The 14,132-nt window shown below is 37.7% G+C and overlaps 1 protein-coding gene across 1 annotated transcript; it reads left to right on the top strand.

Annotated features, from left to right (window-relative positions):
* The first annotated feature begins 12,268 nt into the window (after window positions 1–12,268).
* LOC125176757 (olfactory receptor 1440-like) lies at window positions 12,269–13,213 on the top strand. The gene has a single exon (XM_047878567.1). It carries the CDS (start codon window positions 12,269–12,271, stop codon window positions 13,211–13,213), a length of 945 nt encoding a protein of 314 aa, XP_047734523.1.
* The last annotated feature ends 919 nt before the right edge of the window (window positions 13,214–14,132 follow it).

Genomic DNA, 14,132 nt, shown 5'->3' with positions numbered 1-14,132 from the left:
ATCTATTGATCTGCAACCTAAGGAGCACGGAAATCAAAGATGCCTTAAACAGATGGGAAAAGAGAATATTTTCATGGAATTATTGATGATTAGGACACAAAATATGCAGAATAGTGTATGAAAAACAGCTATAATAGTACTTACAAGCCTTGTAATATATTGTGTAACTTTTCACAAATATCTGCTTTCCCTCTATTCCCTGAGAGAGGATTGTATTTCATCCCTTTGAAGTCGGGTTTGGGCATGTGACTTGTTATGGCAAATGAAAATGTGAACAGATGTGACATATCCCACTTCTAGGTAGAGATTATATATGTGTGATTTTTTACCTTTTTTATTCCCAGTGGTCTAATCAGTGGCTGACTTGTAAGGAATAAGATGGTGGTGCAAGAGAAGAGCCCCCACCTGACATAAGAGAAACATGTATTGTTAGCAAAAAATAAGTCTGTTTTGGATTATTTGCTACTGTAACATACTCAGTCCATCATAACTGTTACAGAAATCTGTACAGGTGGTAGTACGCTATTAAAAAAATCAGTGTTGACATTTGTAAGTTTCTTTAGGGCCAGGAAATAGGTGTTAAGCAATATATTATTGACAACTGGGAGGATAGTAATTTATGTTTGGCACAATAAAACATTTGGTACGACGGCACTTGTGATAACTTTGAAGGGAGATTATGTGGGACAATGGAATTCTTGTAGCATGAATTGGTTGCTATTAGATGAATTTAACAAGGTTCTACCAGAATGAGAAAAGCTCACAAGACAACTGGCCAATTTGCAAGGAAGAAATGAAAGAGAATATAGAGAGTCAAGAAATTTGGAGACTTGAGAGGAGCTAAGATGGCAGCATAAGTAGGAGGACCCTAGGCTTGTCTCATCCCTCAAACACAGCTAGATAACTATCAAATTATTCTGAATACCCAAGAAATCAACCTGAGGACTGACAGAACAAACTGCAGAAGAGGCTACGTAGAGGGAGGCAGGAAGTGCAGAGACATGGTTTGGGGGAGAAACAGATCATGGGTGCTGCAGAGAGGAGGGAGCCCAGGTCACAGAGAAGGGTGAGAGAGAGAGAGAGGAGCACATAGGGGGATGCACAAAGACAATGCTTCCCCAAAGCCATTGGCTGGGAAAATGAGAGGGGCTGATTTTCATGAGTTTTTGCAAAAACTCAAACACTGGAGTTTTAGAGGTGGAATTCATGGCTGGGTTAGAGCCCTGAAGGTACTGCCTTACTCCTGGAGAGAAGGCATTCAAGCAGCCTGGGGTAGACTGTGTAATCTGAGGATGACCTGTGGTGCATGGGGAGAGACAGTTTGCTCTTCCTGGAGTGCATCTGTGAGAGGTGGCATACACAGAGATGCCACTCCGGGGACAAAAGAGCTAGGGAGCACCATAGGGAAGCATAGCCACAGAGACACCTGCTGGTGGTGGCTAACCCAGACGCTGGTTCTTTAGAGTGCTTTGCTCCGAATCCCATGCCTCTGTGCTCTGGCACGACTGCCCTTCTGGGTCAAATCTGCATCAGTCCCAGCATGGCAAGAAACTCCCCCAGAAGACCTGCCACACCAGGTCCCTAAAATTTGGAGTTTTAAAAGTCAGGAGGCTTGTCTGGGATAGAGCCCAAAGTGCACTGCACTGCTACAGGCAGGCAAGCAACATGAATACAGCATGAAAACAGCCATCTAAAAGCTGCCCGGGATGCACGAGGGGAAATTATTCGCTTTTCTGGCAGTGCCTCCCTGAGAGCAGCAAGCATAGAGATCCCTCTTCAGGGACAAAGGAGCTGGCTGGCACCATTTCCTTCCCCCATCATCATAAACCAGCTTGCATAAACAGCACAGTGCCAACACTGGCTGCCTAACCTGCTTACACCAACTCCCACCCCCCTGTGCTCTTTTGGTGCTGCTTTTCTTGGGCAAGTGTGCCTAAGTCCAAGTGCAGTGGAACCTTTCCTCAGAAAACCAGCACAAATCCCCACCTGCACCATGTCTACCAACCAGAGAGTTCTGCAAGGCTTCAGTTCTAGTGGAAGTAGCATCAGGTCTCATTTAACAAGCAGACTAGAGCACACCTGGTTAAATCTCACCACACTGTGGCCAAGGTCTAAACACTGCCCACTGCAGGCAAGGAGAGTCTCTTCAGACAACTGGCCTGAAGGATAGGGCAGCCAAAACTCAGCCAAAAACGCAGCACATACTAGAGACATTCTTGAAGTGCCAGCCCCTGAACACTATACGACTTCTTCATAAAGCCATTACTATTAGGAACAGGAAGCATAACAGGCTTTTCCAAGACTTAGAAAAAATGCCAAGATAGAGGAATTCATCCCAAAAGAAAGACCAAGAAAAGGTTGTGGTCAGAGATCTAATTGAAACAGGTATAAATAATTAATATGCCTGATGGAGAATTTAAAGCAATAATCATAAGGATACTCACTGGGCTTGAGAAAAGCATGGAATACATCAGAGAAATCCTTACAGCAGAGATAAAAGAGTGAAAAAAATCAAATGAAAATGTAGTAACAGATTTGAAGCAGACCAGATGTAATGACCACAAGAATGGAAGACAGAGAAACAATTAAATGTTATAGAAGATAGAGTAATTGAAAATAATGAAGCTGAGTAAAAGAGAGAAAGAATTATGGATCACAGGCATAGACCTAGGGACTCCACGAAATGTCATAACATTTGTATCATAGGAGTCCTAGAAGGAGAAGAGAGAGAAAAGGAGGCAGAAGGTTTATTTGAGGAAGTAATAGCTGAAATCTTCCCTAATCTTGGGAAGGAAACAGACTTCCAAATCCAGGAGGCATAGAGAACTTACATCAAAATCAACAAAAGCAGGCCAACACTAAGACATATTGTAATTACACTTGCAAAATAAAGCCATAAAGAAAAAATTCTTAAAAGCAGCAATACAAAAGAAGTCCTTAACTTACAAGGGGAGACACAACTATATGGATAACTCCTCTTTGACAAAGCAGGAAAGAATATCCAATGGAAAAAGAGTCTCCTCAACAAATGGTGTTGGAAAGCTGGACAACAACATGCAGAATAATGAAACTGGACCACTTTATTACACCATGCACAAAAATAAATTCAAAACGGATGAAAGACCTAAATGTGAGACAGGAAACCATCAAAATCCTCGAGGAGAATACAGGCAGCAACATCTTGGACATCAGTTGTAGCAACTTCTTACTAGATATGTCTCCTGAGGAAAGGGAAGCAAAGGCAAAAATAAACTATTGTGACTTTATCAGAATAAAAAGCTTCTGCACAGTGAAGGAATCAACAAAACTAAATCAACAAAACTAAAAGGCAACCTTTGGAATAGGAGAAGATATTTTCAAATGACACATATGATAAAGGGTTTGTATCCCATTATCAGATGTTAGTATCCAAAATTTATAAAGAACTTATCAAACTCAACACCCCAAAAAACAAATAATCCAGTTAAAAAATGGACAGAAGACATGAACAGATATTTTTCCAAAGAAGACATCCAAATGACTAACAGACACATGAAAAGATGCTCAACCTTACTCATCATCAGGGAAATACAAATCAAAAGTACACTGGGATATCACCTCACATCAGTCAGAATGCCTAAAATTAATAACACAGGAAACAACAGGTGTTGGTAAGGACGTGGAGAAAGAGGAACCCTGTTGCACTGTTGGCAATGCAAACTGGTGCAGCCACTCTGGAGAACAATATGGAATTTCCTCAAAAAATTAAAAATAGAACTACCCTACAACCCAGCAATTACACTATTAGGCATTTACCCAAAGGATACAAAAATACTAATTTGAATGGATACATGCATCCTGGTGCATTATCAACAATAGCCAAATAATGGAAAGAGCCCAAAGGTCTATGGAATAATGAATGGATAAAGAAGATATGGTTTGTATATGCAATGGGATATTACCCAGCCATCAAAAAGAATGAAATCTTGCCATTTGCAATGACATGGATGGAGCTAGAGTGTATCATGCTAAGTGAAATCAGTCAGTCAGAGAAAGACAAATGCCATATGATTTCACTAAGATATGGAATTTTGGAAGCACAACAGATGAACATATGGAAAGGGGGGAAAAAAAGAGAGGCAAACCAAGAAACAGACTCTTAACTATAGAGAACAAACTGAGGGTTGATGGAGGGAGGTGGATGGGGAATGGGTTGAAAAGGTGATGGGTGTTATGGAGGTCACTTGTGATGAGCACTGGGTGTTGTATGTAAAGGATAAATCGCTAAATTCTGCACATCTGAAACTAATATTACTAGTATGTTAACTAACTGGAATTTAAATTAAAACTTGGAGAAAAGAAAAAAATAAGTTTTGGAGACTTACACAACTAGAGGAGAAAACTGATTTCTATCTCTAACCAGTAAAGATAGAAATTAGAAGGACCCAGAAAAAAAGAGGGGGCAATAAAGCCCAGCCTTGCATTAAGGACCATATCAAGGATGTGGTTATCACCCCCCATTGTCTTAAAGTCTAAGTGATTGAAGGTTATGCTCAGTAAATCTTTTTAATTTGACAAAATGGTCCACGTAAAAGAAATTTAGGGACTTAGAGTGTGATTCTCACAGAGAAGCCTGATACGACTAAGATATTTTATATATATGATATATATGAAATATATAGAGAGATAAAGACAGAGATATCCAGAAAAGAATTGTGAATATGGCTATTGATCTGGGGAGCTGACCTAAGTAAGAAAATAAGTCAAATATTAGTCTGGACTAGCAGAAAGTTGGCTCTTTGAGACTTAAAAGAATTTTTGGGCCATCAATTTTCAGTGTCCAGGAAGCAATCTGAGATAGCTGATCAGACACTCCCAAGGAGGAGACATTCTTCTATTTACTGTTCAAGTGTGGCCAAAGAGGAGAAATATCAAAGTAAGGACTTTACAGAAAGTGGAATTAAGTGTCATGGAAAATAATGGACTAAGAAGAATGGATGTAGTGGTCCCTAGTCATGGAATAGTGCACTCCCACTCTGAGGGTTCCTCATAAGATCGGCTTAGAATAGGGATTGCTATAGTCTGGTGAGTGATATATGTCTCTTCCTCCTTAACTTTCAAAAGAAGTGTGTGTATTGCCATTTCTTGATCCACATTTCACCATTGCATATCTGGTATTCAGATTAACAGATTAAGTTTACAGATTAATTTGTTTAGTTCACATGTTTCTAAACCAAGAACCATACAGACATTATTAAGAGACTTCTAGGAATCCCTCAAAGATCCATTCCTGACCAGAGAAGATACTAAGACAAATACAACTGATTAGCATCTAGAGTATATAACAGACTCCTATAAATAAAAAAGACAAATGTCTGAGTTAATATGGGCTAAGTAAGTCAATAGAAATTTCATAAGGAAGTACAAATGGTCTTGGAACATGTTAAAGGATTTAAATCTCATTAATTATAGAGCAATATAATTTCACACCTAGCATTTAACTAAAAACTAACAAGTAGGACAAAGTCAAGTGTTGACAAGAATGTGTAGTAATAGAGTGGAAAGCAGACTGTTACTGCCCAAGAAAGTGTCCCTAAAGGACAGTGGTGAAGGGAAATCCTCCTAGTGGTCAGAGTCCCAAGAAGCACACCTGGTTGTCCAATTTACATTGAGGGAAAAAGCTCCTGGGTTAAAGATACACATGGGCTCTTAAGCAGTGTCAGATAGCTTGACTGGTTGGTCAGGAGCCTGGAAAGAGCAATATTGGAAGACCAGGGACAAGAACGTCCAGGGAAGAAGTATATGGATGAACCTATGGGCATGAAACACAGATCTTTTTGTCACGTTAATACTCACCAGAAAGCATCCATTCCAGTGGGACTTCTCATACTTAGATGGACAGATTGACAAAGACTGGATGTCACCCAGCCTCTCTCTTTGTATATTACAGTTCATGGCTTCATGAACAGCGAGTGACCATGGTGGAATGGTTGAAGGCACTGCTCAAGTTCTTTCTCATCAAGGCCAAATTACTGACACAACTGAATGTCCATTGTGATAGAAAATAAGTAAAGCCAGAACCATCAATAGTACTCAAGAACACCAGCCAACCACTTGGTGGTAGGTATATAATAGTGAACTCTACCACCTTGGAAGGAAGAGTGATTTATGCCTACTTAAATTGACACATTCTATAGCTAAAGGCCTGCCTTCCATGCATGCACTATCTCTGCCAGTACCACCATCTAAGGCTTGCAGAACACCCAGTCTATCCCATATGACATTACCTCAGTTAAAATGATACAGTTTATGGCAAAGAAGGTGAACTAATGGGAGTATGATCATGAGATTTATTGATATTTTGTTGTATGTCTTTATGCAGAAATATATGGTTTAATAGCTGAATTAAGGTGTCAGCTAGAAAATTCCTATAGGTAAGGCACTATCTTCTAGGAAGCTGTATGTGAACTAAGTAAACAAGTGATATATAGTGCTTTTCCCAAGTACCTTAAGTATATGGCTCCAGGAACCAAAGAATGGAATAAGATTTTCACCCCTTCACTGTGATTCCAAGTGACCCACTTTTACAATTTGTGCTTTTGTTTCCCCATAAACTTAAGTTCTACCAAGTTAGAAGCTCTAGATCCCAGGTAGAATCACTCTGTCAGGGGACACAGAAGGACTCCAATGAATTTGAGACTTTCACCTGATGCTAATAGACCATCAGGCAAAGAAAGAACTTACTGTATGGTGAGGATAATTGACCTGATTATCATGGGGAGTTAGGGTTGCTGCTACACAGTCAGGTAGAAGGAGTGTGTCTGGAGCCCAGAGAATTCACCGGGGCATCTTTTGATGCCCAGGAGAACAGTTAATGGGCAATTGCAGCAACCAAGAATTATTAAGAGCAAAGAAACTAAGCACTCAGATTCTTCAGGGATGTAGTTGTGGGTTAATTCTCTGAACAGGAAGCCTAGACCATCTGATATAATGGCTGAGAGTGAGGGAAGTCTGAAATTAGTAATGGAGAGATAAGATTAATCTGCTGGGACCTCAGAACTAGCTACTTGTCAAGGAAGAAACTTGCTTCATTAGCCCTATTGACTGTACCTCTCCTCTTGGGAGGAACTGATGGCATTTTGTTCTCACAAAATTGGAGCCTCTATATTGTAGTATTAGAGGTACAATGGGAGGGCATGAACAAATCTGAGTGGTGCGAAGGGTTATCTATATCAGATACATCTTATCCAACCGTTAGGATCCTCTTAACCTCACCTGTTTCTGGGCTTTTTGTTGTTGTTATAGCCTGTTATTGACATTACTAGCAGTCTGGAAGACCTCACACCCATTTCACTTGGGTGTAAACCGACAGTCTCTTGCCTCATGTTCACTCCCTATTCCACACAAAATATTAACTGTATCTTTGATTTAGGTGAGAAAAAAAAACCCTGATTTTTTTCTTTTTCTGTTATCTTCTGAAATATTTGAACAGGTATGTACACATTCTTTAACAAGAGCTATCTTATCACATTGCAGTGGACAATGTTAGAGTAAGAAGAGAGAACAATCATTTACATGAAAGATGCACAAATTTAAAACTAGAAGTTAATTTAAATAATCATCAGATTATTTAACAAAGTTATGTGACATTTACTTGCTGGAGAGGGAAATAGAGGGAGGGAAAGGCTTTTAAAAATCCACTAAGGTGGCATGTAACAACGAGGATGAATCTGTGGGCCGTGTAACCATTTCTAATGGCTTCTCATAGGTGCTCAGAGTGCGGAGCCAGGCAAAGCCCTGCACTTATGACATGACACAGGATGAAGATATGTGCTTTCTAAATGTGGATATTGAAAACAAGTGTCCAGTATTACCTACGGGATAGTCTTGCTAAAACCATCATAACTGAACCATAACTGTCAGCACAGAGCCTGATGCAGGTTTCAAACTCATGAAACCGTGAGATCATGACCTGAGCCGGGATTAAGAGTTGGCTGCTTAACTGACTGAGCCACCCAGGCGCCCCTCTCATTTTTAAAAATGGATGTAAGTTTGCTTGCACTCTTGAATGACAGGTTGGTTTGGCACCAGATTTGGGGCATCCCACTTTCTCTGCCCCCAAACTTTAATTGTTTTAAACATTTAAAAACATGACTTTTAATGTTTTAACATTTAAAACATTAAACATTTAAATGTTAAAAATTTTAACATTTAAAACATTAAACATTTAAATATTTAAATGTTTAAACATTTAAAACCATGACTTTCTCTCTTCTGCTGTTGAATATTATATGAAGAAATGTAAAGATGGGTTGGTATTTTCCCCTGAGGTAACTTGTTATTTTTCTGATTGCTCAGAAGATATTTTTTTTTAACTTTTGAAGCTTTTATTTTATTATTTTTTACAGTGAGCTCTACTTAATGTGGGGCTCAAACTCACAACCCCAAGATCGAGAGTCACATGCTCCACCCACTGAGTCAGCCAGGTGCCTCTGATTTTTTTAAAAATCAGTGTGTGACCTTTGTTTTGACAAGTTGCATTCATTAGATTTGTGGCATTAACTCTTCATTACAGAATATATTACCGAATTTTTTTTTCAGTACCATTCCTTTCCTTTATTTTGGTTTGCTTTCTTTAGGGACAAGAGCACTCTGTCTTCTACCGGTGTTACAGTCTCATTAATCCTTTCAACTCTTTCAATCTTTTACTTCCCTTTTAAAAAGCCTATTCCTTCTGTCTTTGACTTTGTTTTCAGCAGTGTATTGTCTCCTTTTTTTTTTTTTTTTTTTTTTGCTGCCTCCAACTTGAACTTAATCTCTGTGATAGTGATTTTTTTCATTAAATTGATTTTCAACATTATTTTTATATGTTGATTTTGCTAAACTCTCATTACTTCCAATGAGTTACCTGTACAGTCTTTTTTATTTTCTACATAGACATTCAGATCATGTGGGAATAATGCTTAATTCTCATATTGCTATTTAGTTTCTTTTGGATTTTCTACAAAAGTAACCAGATTCCATGGAGGTAAGAAAAATATAATTTCTTTCTTATCCTCAAAAGCTGAAATTCTCATAGCTGTTGCTAGCAATGTAAAATGGTACAATCAAGTGAACTATATGGTATGTGAATTATATCTCAATAAAACTTTTAAAAATTATGCACTGGGAAAGCAATTTGACAATTTCTTTTGAAGTTAAATGCACAGTTACCATATAATCCACCAACTCAACTGCAAAGTACTTACCCCCCCCCCCACCAAATGAAAGCATATGTCTACACCATGATTTGCTCACAAAAATTCATAAAAGATTTCTTTATAATAGCTACAAATTAGAAACAATTCAAATATCCATCAACAGGTGAATGAATACATTGTGATATATATGTATAATTAAATATTACTCAGCCATCAAAAGAAACAAACTATTGATGAGCACAATTACATGGGTGAATTTCAGAAAGATTTTGTTGAACAAATGAAACCCAACATAAAAGAGTACATACGATTTGATTTCATTTTGAAAATCTAGTGAAGGTCCCCTAATATAGAGTGACAGAAAGCAGATTGGTGGTTGCCTAAGACAAGAGGTTAGGAGAGAGGAATTATATTTTAAAAAGGCAGAAAAGAATATTTTGGAAGGACGAAAATGTCCTATGTCTTGATTGTGGTGGTGGCAAATGGGTGAGCAAATTTGTTGACCTTATAAAATTGATATATTTTATTGTTTGTAAATTATACTTCTCTAAAGTTGACCTTTTATTTTCATTTATTTTTGAGAGAGAGAGAGAGAGAGAGAGAGAGAGAGAGCAAGGGAGGAGCAGAGTGACAGGGAGGGAGAGAATCCCAAGCAGGCTGTATGCTGTCAGCACAGAGCCTGATGCAGGGCTCGATCTCATGAATTGTGAGATCATGACCTGAGCCAAAATCAAGAGTCAGATACTTAACCAGCTGAGCCACCCAGGGGCCCAAAGTTGACTTTTGAAATTGATTGTTTTTGTGCCCTTGTTACACTAGCTAGAATCTTTAAGGCAAAGATTAATAAAATACGTGACGGTGAGCTTTATTTCCTTGCTTTGACCCTTATGATAATTCTTTCATTATTTTACCATTAAAAATTTAATTTACTGAGTTTGGTTGTAAGATATCCTTGACAAGTTTAAATTATTTTCCTTATTTGCTGATTTTTTTAAATCATGAATGAATTTTTTTAGTTATATCCATTTAGATGATTATATTGCTTTCTTCTTTAATCTCTTACTGTGGTAAATTACTCTAAATGATTTTCTAATATTAAGGCAACGTGCTTTTCTGAAATAACTGTCTGAAATAACTTTTCTGAAATAACACAACTTGTTCATGCTGTATTATTTTTATGTATCGTTGGATTCAGTTTGTCAAAATTCTGTTCAAGATGTTTCTAATCTATGTACATAGTTAATATGGCTATAATATTCCATTTTTATTCCATTATTGTCAGCTTTTGGTATAAAGTTATGATAGTCCCACAAAATGACTTGGAAACTGATCTAAGTATCTATACATTAGATTTTGTGTATAATTGGAATTACTATTTTCTTTTGTTTTTGGTAAAACTTGCTGATTAAACCATTTGGGCCTGGAGTTTTCTTCATGGGAAGACCCTTACTGTTGACACTATTTTTTAAAACACTATTTTTTAGTGTTTATTAAATATTCATATTTCCTATTCCTTTTTGAGTCACTTTTGGCAAGTTACATTTCCTAAAAATTTGTACATTTTAAGTTTTAAAAATTTATTGACATGGAAGTTTTTAGAGTGTCCTTTGTGACAACTCCAGGATCTAGAGTTATATCCCCCTTTCCATTCCTTAAAAATAAAAAAAATTTTTTTTTGCTTGGTATCACCAGATATGTCACAAATCAACCCTTGATTTTCTTTTTTTTTTTTTTTTAATTTTTTTTTTCAACGTTTATTTATTTTTGGGACAGAGAGAGACAGAGCATGAATGGGGGAGGGGCAGAGAGAGAGGGAGACACAGAATCGGAAGCAGGCTCCAGGCTCTGAGCCATCAGCCCAGAGCCTGATGCGGGGCTCGAACTCACAGACCGCGAGATCGTGACCTGGCTGAAGACGGACGCTTAACCGACTGCGCCACCCAGGCGCCCCTTGATTTTCTTGTAGTACTTTAAAATTCTTTATTTAATATTTTTAAAATTTTGTTCCTTCCTACCTAAGAATTGTGGTCAGGTCATTTGTTTTCAGTCTTTTCTATCTAAGTCCATCTGTAAATACACAAGATTTAACTTACTGCAAAAAGGAAATGATATTATGTGACATGATAGAAGTGTCAGTTAAAGCTATGACGATAATCATATTATAATATATAAATGTATCAAATCAACACACTGTACACCTTAAACTCACACAATATTATATGCCAATTATATTTCAATTAAAACATCCACAAGATTTGGTAAATAGTATTTTTCATTATATTTAAGTTACAGATGCTTTCTAATTTCTATTATAATTTATTATTTTACTTTTAAATAGTTTAAAAATATGTAATTAGTTTCAAATTATGATGTTTCTTTAATTACCAGTTTGTTACTGATTTCTAACTTAATTCCACTGTAGGCAGAGAATGTTATATGTATTGCCAACCTTTTAAACCTTAAAAGTTTTTCACAAACCAAAGGATTGCTTCAAAACTACATTACAAAGATAATAGCTAATGACACAACTTCATTCAATACTTACTATATGCATGATAGGCACTGTACATAACTGAACTAATTTAATTTCAACTGAACCTTATGAGATAGGTTCTATTATCTCTGTCTTACAGATTAAGTAACTCAGGTAGAAAGATAACAGACAACCTATTCAGAGTCATAAAACCCACAGACAGCAGAGCCACATTCCAAAGACACCTATGTGACATCTAAGGCCATGCTTTTAGTCACTAAATATACCTAGGAGTTATAGCCCCTTCAATAATATCCTAAAATTTCTAAAGCTTCTTTTAAGAATGTTATTACACTTTCCTTTGTCCTTGTAAGAGCCTGGTTGGTTAACAGTGAAAAGTGTAATTGTCCTCTTTTACATGTGGGAAAATTGATACACAAGACCATTGTAGCTATTTAGGGGCAAAGTTAACCAGGGTTATTTTTTCTAAAATGGCTCCACATTTCTCTTGGCTTTGTGTTTAGTGTGAGTAGAAGGTGTTAATAGAAATTGGGATAACAACTGAATTAAAGACTTATTCTCTTCTTTGTCTACTTATCCTAGGAATACTAATGTAATGGCGGGGGGAAGGAACAGTACAATAGTTACAAAGTTCATTCTCTTGGGATTCTCTGAATTTCCAAAGCTCGCCAGTGTTCTTTTTTCAATATTCCTAGCGATCTACCTCATGACTGTGTCCTGGAACCTAGGCCTCATCACTCTCATCAGGGTGGACTCACATCTGCACACACCTATGTACTTTTTCCTCAGTAACCTGTCCTTGCTGGACATCTGCTATGTTTCCACTATAGCTCCCAAGATGCTCTCAGATTTCTTCAAGAAGCAGAAATACATCTCCTTTGTGGGGTGCACTATACAGTACTTCTTCTTCTCTAGCCTGGGTCTGACTGAGTGCTGTCTCCTGGCTGCCATGGCTTATGACCGATATGCTGCCATTTGTAATCCTCTGCTCTACACCGCCATCATGTTGCCCACCCTCTGTGTGCAGATGGTGGGGGGATCTTGTGTAATTGGATTCTGTGGCTCATTTATCCAACTGTATGCCTTACTTCAGCTTCATTTCTGTGGGCCAAATGTCATCAACCATTTCTTTTGTGATCTTCCCCAGTTGCTGATCCTATCCTGCTCTGACACCTTTTTCTTTCAAATCATGACCTCTGTGCTCACAGTGATCTTTGGGCTCACATCTGTCTTGGTTATCATGATATCCTACGGTTATATTGTTGCCACCATTCTGAAGATCACCTCAGCTGAAGGCAGGTCCAAGGCCTTCAACACCTGTGCTTCTCACCTGACAGCTGTGGCTCTCTTCTTTGGCTCAGGTATCTTTGTTTATATGTATCCTAACTCTGGTGATTCCCTGAGCCAAAACAAGTTGGCATCAGTTTTATACACTGTTTTAATCCCCATGCTAAATCCATTGATCTATAGCTTGAGGAACAAGGAAATCAAAGATGCCCTAAACAGAAGGAAGAAGAGAATCTTTTTCTGTTGTTACTAATTATGGAATTTATTTCAAATGTACAGTATAGGAAAAACTGGTGACTAAAACATTGACTCACAACTGTCCTAACTGTGGGATGAATTACAGTTGCTTCACTCTCCCGGTATAAATCCGTGACTGGCACAAGGACTAGAAAATGCATGAAAAGTAACTGGAAGCTCAACATCTCCATCCTTCATCAGTTATGAACCAATACATCGAAAGGCCAAACAATTTACACTGTTTTTGTAGCTAGTTGTGGTGGTATGACCCTTCACCTTCAATATTCCATCTCTACCTAGGGTTCTACCTCAAGAACCAGAGATGCCAGTACTGATCAAGGCTACCAGGAGACCAGCATGTGTCTTTATGGCAACTCATTTTAGGTAAGGCAGAGATTACTATTAGTATTGAGAGATCTCTTGAAAATGAATTTCCTAAGTAATTAGGTTGATTCTCAGATTTAACCTATTTTTTCATTTCTGGAAATAATGGATGAATTTCTTCATTTATGGATTTATCCAACGCAAGAGTAACTATACCAGATCAGATTTGTTAACTTCAAACAAAAAGAAATGTATTGTAATAAGAATGATGAACATGTCTGCCCTAGTTAAGGTTTGGTTGACTAGTTGGCTCATTAGCAATCCCTAGGAAATTCCTTGTCTGTTATTGCTATAGAGTCATCCATCTTCACTGTGAAACCAGAAAACGGAATGAGAAACTGGCACTCTGCTGAGAAAGTGATCTAGTGCCTGGTTTTGGCATCAACAACGTCTTCATGTTACTTCTTTTTTTTTTTTTTTTTTTTTTTTTTTGGTATTTTAAGTAGAACAAGTCTCCATTAGGAAGTTGTTTTTCCAATAATTAGCAGATGGGAAGTGGTTGGTGAAATTAGATATAAGAAGCTGAACTTCTGGTACATAAGAAAGTCTAG

The sequence above is a fragment of the Prionailurus viverrinus genome, chromosome D1 (genome assembly GCF_022837055.1).
Source record: "Prionailurus viverrinus isolate Anna chromosome D1, UM_Priviv_1.0, whole genome shotgun sequence".
Lineage (NCBI taxonomy): Eukaryota > Metazoa > Chordata > Mammalia > Carnivora > Felidae > Prionailurus > Prionailurus viverrinus.
This window is presented reverse-complemented; position numbering and strand designations above follow the sequence as displayed.

Bases quoted from the DNA above. Each gene is read 5' to 3' on its own strand.
- LOC125176757 (XM_047878567.1), top strand. From the start codon at position 12,269: ATGGCGGGGGGAAGGAACAGTACAATAGTTACAAAGTTCATTCTCTTG.